Consider the following 8902-nt stretch of genomic DNA (forward strand, 5'->3'; position numbering starts at 1 on the left):
TATTCTGTTCACATGTTTTGCTGAGCAGATGTCTACTGCAGCAGAGCCTGACTAGCTGCTAATGCTGACCCTACCTTGTCCTTTACCAGTTTGTACAAAAGTCTAAAGATAATCTAGGGCACTGCAAATTGTTTTTTAATGTATTTACTTATTATTTTTTTTTAATTTTCTATAAAAAAATATAATGCCATTTCTTGTTTTTTCCTTTTTTAATCTGCTGTAAAGACTGCTTTGCAGCACAGACACATGAGAAATGTCACATTTGACATGCTAAAATATCCTGAATTCTTTTGATTCTTTCCAGATTATTTATACAATGCGGAACCCTAAAGACGTAATTGTGTCTTTCTTCTACTTCACCAAGATTCATTACCTTTTTAAGGAAATTGAGAATTTTCAAGAACTTATAGACAACTTTGTGAATGGGAATGGTAAGTTTATGATGTGAAACAATTATTAAATAAAAAACCCATTCCTTTATTTATTGTGTCTCAGTTAAGCTAGTGTAATTATGTCAATGATCTGCAATGCCAGAGTATACCTAATGTACTGATACAGCCCTAGTTGTCAGGAGCTGGGTAGGACAAAAGCCAGAGCGCCAAGCTCAGCTCCTGGGAGGGATGCCAGCTAGAGTGTCATGAGTGGCTGGTATTACTCCCCCCACATGACCCAGTGAGATTTCTGTCATCACAGCTTAGGATGATGTCACCCTTTTTTAAGAAAGCAGGGTATTAGTGATTTGACTATATTTATTATAAACAATCAGAAAAAAGATGACGGTGGAATATGTCACATTTATGTAATCCTACTCTGTATCCTATCATTGTTAGTGGATTTAACAAAGATGTATATCATTTATATAAATCAATAATATGTTCTTCTAATTTGTTCAGGTCTGTACGGGTCTTGGTTTGACCATGTCAAAGGCTGGATGCAAATGAAGGATGACAGCAGATTTTTCTACATCACATATGAGGAACTTTTAAAGGTATGGAATATACTGTTGATATTAAAGCCAAAATATTTTAAAGCTATTTCAAATGCATATTAAATCATTTACAATGGATGCTGCTCCTTGATGTTTCAAAGTTATGGCTTCCTTCAGAATCATCTGGTCCCGAGCACTGGTCCTGTTATCCTGTTTTAGGGTGGCCCATTTCCCTTGCAGGGTCCTATAGAGCCACCCGTGTGTGCTAGTAAGCTGTGTGTTGTCTTCACAAACACACAGACACAGCAAGGCAAGCCATTATCCTGCTCTCTACCCCTCCTTCCTCCCTTTCCCAAGCTAGTAGATGGACAGCTGCTAGAGTCTCTTGTAATCTAGTACTGGACAGAAAGTTCAGGTAAGTGGTGCTGGGAAAGTTAAAGCTAGTGGTTTTGAACCATGATGACTGTAAGTGCTTTGGCTACTGCTGGGCAATGTATATTAGTTTGAGCTGAATTCGTTATTGAAAAAAAATGTAATACTACATTATAGGACCGTGGAAATTAAAGATTAATTTCTTGATTAATCGTTAAACATTTTGATCGCTAATGAAAACACTCACCTCTCCGCCGGCTTCCGGGAGTCCCGTCGGCGATCCGGTGACGTCACGGACATCAACGTCACCGGACTCCTCCCCCCTTCCCCAAGTGGCTCCGTCGGCTAACGAAGGGAAGGGGGGAGGAGTCCGGTGATGTCGATGTCCGTGACGGCTAACGAAGGGAAGGGGGAGGAGTCCGGTGACGTCGATGTCCGTGGCGTCACCGGACTACTCCCCCCTTCGTTAGCCGACGGAGCCACTTGGGCCGATGAGTTTGCCCAAGAAACTTTTGGCACGAGCGCCAGCCAAGGCATTGGCCTATACACATACAGCACAGCAATGAAGTAATAAAATGAACTAGGATCACACTAATCCAGCACGTTATTATTCTGAGTTGCCCCACTCAAGCGGCGGCCATATTGAGTTGGGCACGTGAGTTTAATAAGGTATTGGATTAGTGTGATCCTAGTTCATTTTATTACTTAATTTCTGTGCTGTATGTGTATAGGCCAAAGCAGTTGGATCTGTATGTGCGTTATAACTAATCAAAATTAATCGATTAATCGATTTAAAAAAATTTCGATTAATCGCACACGAAAATTTTAATCATTACCAGCCCTACTACTTTAACCGCTTCCCGGCGGCCGTTGTACAAAAACTGCCGGCCGGGAGCTTCCTGGATGTAATAGGTCGTGTATACATGGCCTGTTAGCCCCGCCCACACCGTCAATTTAAAAACAGGCAGCGGTGCCCATTAACATAGAAGCGATCCGCCAGCTATAGAGCCAGCGGATCGCTTGTATAAGCTGCTGGCCCGTGCCCCCCCTCCCTCCGCGGCCCGTCCTCCCATTGTCACGCTGGTTCCGGGCTCCGCTGTGCCCGGTGCGAGCCCGGGACAAGCATAGTGCTTCTCTGACAGGGGATCAGAGGGAGGTCGGTACACGATCTCCCTCCGGTCCCCTCTCTGGTGTCAGAATGTGGAAGTGATGTATATTACATCACTTCCGCATTGTCGTGTCACTCTCCAGCTTCAGACGCTGGAGAGAAGCTGATGAAGCAGATCTCTGCTTCATCAGCTTCTTCAGGGGGGTCCTAGGTGATATTAGGGGTCTTGGAGACCCCTGATGTCTCCATAAAGAGGACCTGTCACTTTTGCTATCACATAAGGGGGTTTCTTAGCCCTCTATCTGATAGCAATAAAGTTAAGGGGGAAAAAAAATAGGAAGAAAAATTAAAGTTTCCCCCCAAAAATGTAAAGTTACACACAAAAAAAAATGTTTTTTTTAAAAGTCTTAACCCATACATACACGCATGCAAACATGCATCAGGTGCGCATACCTGCGTAAACGACGATTGCGCGGATTACGCCGCACATGTTACATATTGCCACGAACGTTGCAGTGAGAGCAATAATTTTTGGGCCATCAATCACTGATAACACTAAACTGATGAGCGGTAAAAGCTTTTAAAGTGTTGCCTATGGTCAATTTTGGGTATGGTAGTTTTTTTGCGATTTCGCGGGTGCTCACAATTTTTAAGCATGACAAGTTTGGTGTCTATTTACCCAACGTGACCCGGTCTTTTATATTTTACCAAAATAATTGGGTAATAATAATTGTTTCCTAACATAATGTTAAAAAAAAACGTTTTTTTTCAAAATTTTCAGTAATTTTCCTGAAATATTGTAGAAAGAAAAAAGGGGTGATTAAATACCACCAAAAGAAAGTTATATGTCCCCCCAAAAAATGGTATAAAATGTATTTCAGTACAGCATTGCATGACGGAATAAACGTTAGTCAAAGTACCGCAGCACTGAATACTGAAAAATGGCCTGGCCAGGAAGGGGGTCTAAACACCTGGTCTTCAAGTGGTTAAGGAGAGACTGACCGCAACTTTAAAAATTTCAGGCGAAGGAACAGAAAAAAAAGTAATTTAAATTCTTACTGCAGTGTTTTTTCATTTCCATTATTTTTTTTTATTCACTTGCAATGTGCCTTTGGCCTTGGTAGAAAATTTGACTACTCCATGAAGAGCCAATTCTTTAGTAGCTCTCTCCACCGTTGCACATCCTAGCAATCTCTTCTACTGGGAGTCTCTGCTTGCCTAGACCTTCCTCTTACCTCTCTACTTAGCCTTTTATGCAGCTGTATAGGAGAATACTATAGCACTTTACCTCAGTAACAGCTCTGAGTCTGTTGACATCACAACCAAGATGGCAGTGCCCAGCACCAGCCCAAGGGCTTTTGGATGTTTACACAAGGGAGGCTTTTACAAATAAATAACATGCAAATAATATGGAAGAAACAACAGGTTCCCACTTGACTACACATCAGAGATTATCTGAGAAACCATATGATCAAATAAATATACTTCAAACAAAACTGGCATAAAAGTATAAAAAAAACATAAATTGATTTCAAGAAAATGTATAACCACGATTTACCAAGTGTGCACACATATACCCCTGCCCAACATTAACAAAACCCCTCCCTATAAAATCACACATGTAGGACCAGTAGGGTACCTAATATGGGCCTATATAGAAAAAAATCATACACATCTCCTGTATTAATATAAACAATATCCGTGTGGTGGGTGGTGTTAATCAATTGTCTCAGTCCATAAAACTCCAAAATCAGACATTAGGACAATAAGCACTGGATGTAATGTAGTCCACTACTGGGTATACAATCCAATATAAGGTATCAGAGATAGGGAAATTTGTATCCACTGAAGAAAGTCTAAATGGACATGGTTATAGGTGAAAGTGAGTTAAGTTGTGCGTCCTGAGGTGCTTCCTGTGAACGCACCCTGCTACACAGTATATCTCTCTGCCGTTGCATATGTAATTTTTCTTCATCATTTGTAAGATAATTTTGAAGACAAAAGTTGTAAACCACCAGTAGGAGTGACTGCAGTTTGAATAAGCAGAAATATGTATGCAGCTGAGTCAGGACTGTAGCTACCATAGGGCAAGTGAGGTACTCGCCTCAGGTGCAGCTGACAGGGGGGCAAAGCCCCTGTTGCCATGGCGAGCACAGGGCACCATTGGCAACAGGGGTGCCAGACGACCAACACAACCGCGGATCAGCAGGGAGAAGAAGAGCGGCACAGGCTCAAGCTTCTCCTCGGATCCCCACTGCTCTCCCCCACCTGTATGGGCGGAGGACTCTGTGACCTCAATCTCTTTTTCTATTTCAAAAGGGAAATGTCAGGGGCCTGTTTAGACCCCTGATATTTTCCCAAAGCCCCCAAACAGTGAAAAAAAGAAAATAATAATAATAATTAAAAAAAAAAAAACACCCACACACAGACTCGAATTGAACGAATTGAACGAAAACTAAAAAGGTTTTCATTAGTTTTGTCAAACGAAACAAATTTTTATGCTATTTTGCATTTGGCCACCAGCGCATTCTGTGCATGCGCGCTGCTATCCTGGAGGTGGGGCGCATGACGTCACAAACCTGTTGGGGGGGCACAATTTTCTGTTCTTGCCTCGGGCGCAAAAGGAGCTAGCTACGGCTCTGAGCTGAGTGGTTGTGCATCCTGAGGTGCTTCCCATGAAGAAGTGCTACACTATAGGCCAATGAGATTGTTACCAATCAATATACTGCATGTAAATTGGATGAAATATCAACACAGTATGTCATTATTTTAAAGTACACCAAGTTGCCACAATGTGAGAAATAAGTCTTACACAATACACAAACAAAATGTGTTAATGGTTAAGTTTTTTATGTTTCAAGTATATCTAGAGCCAAAAACGTTTTTTTTGGGATAGAATAGGGAATGCTAAAGCACATGTCAGGACTTTTTTTTGCTATATGTATTTTGTTGGAGAGATGTCCCTTCACTCCCTGTCCCATAGACATATCAGAAGGTGAAAGGAAATCTATGCAATGTGAGGGTGGACTTCCCTTCTATTCCTGTTCTGGTGACTACTTAAAATGTTTTACTACTTCTCATCAAATTTATCCTGGTCACCAGATAAAATAGAAGGGTAAATGTCTCCACAAGAGACAGAGACAGTAATAAAAACTTGACACTCTTGATAACCTTTCCCTACTCTAGCAAAACTAAAAAAAAGGGTTTTAGATGCACTAATGGGGCTTATTTATAAAACGTCTGTAATGCTGGGCAGATGCCGTTCCTATGGCATTAGCGCCCCTGGATGGTGCTGAGGAATATAGGAATTTCCTATACTCTGTGTCCTCTAGGGGCACTGGTGCTGTGTGAATGGCATCCACACAGATACTGTATATGCCGGGTGGGAGTTTTGTACTGTAAATAAACCCATCAATATGAATGTATGAATCCTATTCCTCTATTTGTGATAGTACACTCAAATTAATGATTGTATTGAATTGTTGAATGGATGAAAAATTGCAGAAATATGTGGCCAGCATAAAGGATAAACAGTTAGTAAATTTGGCTGGGATATATACTACATATTTGTAACAAACACGCAGGCCACCTACTACGTTAAAGGTCTAAGGATGAACAAACCGTAATCATGAACTTCTCTTATTTTCTTCCTTTTGACCTGTTAACACTGCCGGTGCTAGACATTTTGCGCCCTAGGCAAGACCAGCTACTTGCACACCACCCCCCAGCCCCCCCCCCCCCCCCCGACACACAATAATATTTACCAGCAGCTATGCGGGACTACAAGTCCCAGCAACACATTATTATACCCTCGGCACGCGCAGCCCCAAAGTTGTCTCTCAGTTGCGCTCCTCTGCTCAGTTGGTGGGTGCAATAGCCAGGCAGCTATTGGCTTTTGCAGTTTGAAATGAGGGGGGCACTGTGGTGGGTGAGTGGTCGATATGCGCCCTAGGCAGCAGTGCGCCCTAGGCGGCTGCCTAGTTTTTCTAGCGGCAGCACCGGCCCTGCCTGTTAAGTATACTATTGAAAAGGTTATGCTATATCTGATTAATAAGTGTCAAAAATACCTGTTGCTCCTGGTGGAAATCCAGAGTTCTGTCATGCCCCGTGCAATCTAAAGTGTTATCTCAAACAGTTATTATTAGCCTTGCTGAGGTTATCACTGTAAACTACAGAACACTTCCCCTAATGTTATGGACATGAGCAGAGCAGGTGTTCCGTAGTCGTAATACACTTCCTGTCAAGAGACAAGGCCGTTCCTTCATGGATACAGTACAGTGAAAGAGTATTGTCATCCTAGGACATTCTGCATTTTACTAGTTGCAATATTATACTATTCATGGCAATAGTAGTTAAACTGATTCCTTATTTTCAGGACCCCCGTGGAGGTGTGGTGAGACTCTGTAAATTCCTAGGAAAGCAGCTGGATGATGCTCAGATTGACTCAGTTGTAAAGCATTCAGCATTCAGCACCATGAAGGAAAATAAGATGTCCAACTGGACTCAAGTGCCAGCTGAAGTACTGGATCAGACGAAAGGCTCCTTTTTACGTAAAGGTAAGTAAGGTGGAATTCCAAATGATATCACTAGTATGCAGAGAAAGTATCACAGTATCTGAAGCCAAAACCTTTATCTACGTTTTAAAGAGCATAGGATATAGTTAGTAGTGATGAGCCGAACACCCCCGTGTTCGGTTCTAACTCGAACTTTCGAACATGGAAAAAGTTCTAACTCGAACTTAGAACTCAATGCAAGTCTATGGGGGTAGAACTCGGAAAATTAGATCCTTTAATTTTTTGTTTTTTCTTTGCTAATTTGGTCACATGAGAGATTTCAATTCACTTCCTTGAAAATACAACAGGAAGGTACATTTCCCCAGCTGGAACAAAGACAGTAATAAAAAACAGATATGTTTTGGCTTTAGATACACTTTTCTCTCCCTTGAGAAGAGGTGCTTAAAGGAGAAATATTGAGAGAGTAAAATGTACACTTCACAACACTTAGAGCCAGTGTGGGACACCTTAGCTGTCACACCTCGGCTCTATAGATCAAGAGCTGATTGATCACGTACCCCTGATCACGGCTTTTCCCTGCAGTAATTGTCAGTCACCGCTATCCCGCAGGGATTCCCCCCTTCTTCTAACGCTGTACTGAAACTAATTTTATACCGTTTTTGGGGGACAGATAGAGCTTTCTTTTGGTGGTATTTAATCACCACTGGGGTTTTAATTTTTTACTATATTTAGGTAAAATTACTGAAATTTGTTTTTCATTATGTTGGGAAACATTTATTATTACCCAATTTTTTGGTAAAATATACAAAACAGGGTCACGTCGGGTAAATAGACACCAGACATGTCAAGCTTAAAAATCGGGCGCACCCGCAAACATATTGATCTGGGTCATAGCAGGATGTCTAAACCTCTCCAATATCATAAGGATGGAATCCTTCCCCCCAGCTGTACTAAAGCTTACCTGTATGGGACAATATACTGTATTTTGAGCTGTAACACTGAAACTTTTCTGGCTGTATTCTGGCAAGCCCTGTCACAATGCATAGGGGATGAATTATATTGGCAAGTGGTACCCTGCACATGAGATGATTTTCTGTCCCTGAAACATCAAAGTTGATATTCATTTTCAGGATAGAGTTCAGGAACAAAATCTAAACAAAAGTTGAAAACAGCAGGTATATGCTTGGTGGTAAGGTAACCACCCTTAGGAGGTGAGGTGAGAGGGACCCCACCATTCTATTACAAGGCAGGATCTGCAGCAGGGGCCAAAATTGTCATGCCTGTAATGCCACTTCATGATCTAGCTATGTTTAGGGACAGTTTTTTTCAGTTCTCATATCCTTGTTGTGCTTCTTACAGGAATCTCTGGAGACTGGAAGAACCATTTTACAGTGGCCCAGAGTGAGTATTTCGATAAAATATATCAGGAGAAGATGAAAGACCTCAACATGTCTTTTTACTGGGAACAACTATGATTTAGCCATTGGGATACATAAATGTTTGTAATAGGAATGCAGTTAGACATATTTATTTGCAAATGTTAGAAGTTGTTGAATTTGTCAATAAATGTTTCCTTTGCAATTAAAAGAGATCTAAAGTCAAAGTGTTGACATTTAGTATTATTAAAGACAATATTTTACCAAAACAAAATTGTTTTTATTTACTAATTATTCTTCATGTGGTGATGGTTACGTTTTGGGGTGAGTTTTTGGGTGAGTCACCTAATGAAAGTGCCACATCCAACTACAGAGGAAATCTGTTTAATAATAGTGGACTTTTGAGGCATTCATTTGGGTTATTTTCACCAATTCATATAACATTTTATTAAATACATATTTCCTCAATTTCATCAGTCCATAAAAAACAAAACAAAAAAGTACAAAAAACGTGCATTCCAAGTGGCTCCCAATAATAATTTAGCCTGTGCAAGGATTTTTGCCAACTCAGGCAAAGGTGCATTTTGCCGCTCCCCCCCGACCA

The 8902-nt window shown here is 41.1% G+C and overlaps 1 protein-coding gene across 1 annotated transcript in view; it reads left to right on the plus strand.

Annotated features, from left to right (window-relative positions):
* LOC108804664 (sulfotransferase family cytosolic 2B member 1-like) overlaps positions 1-8508 on the plus strand; it is an 18324-nt gene extending 9816 nt beyond the window's left edge. Inside the window, exons 3-6 of the mRNA XM_018576505.1 lie at positions 305-431; positions 894-988; positions 6784-6964; positions 8282-8508. Of these exons, the coding sequence (XP_018432007.1) occupies positions 305-431; positions 894-988; positions 6784-6964; positions 8282-8397 (519 nt within the window). The 3' untranslated portion in view covers positions 8398-8508. The remainder of the gene's footprint in view (positions 1-304; positions 432-893; positions 989-6783; positions 6965-8281) is intronic.
* The last annotated feature ends 394 nt before the right edge of the window (positions 8509-8902 follow it).

Source organism: Nanorana parkeri, unplaced genomic scaffold (genome assembly GCF_000935625.1).
Source record: "Nanorana parkeri isolate BGI_ZX_2015 unplaced genomic scaffold, ASM93562v1 scaffold69, whole genome shotgun sequence".
Taxonomy (NCBI): Eukaryota; Metazoa; Chordata; class Amphibia; order Anura; family Dicroglossidae; genus Nanorana; species Nanorana parkeri.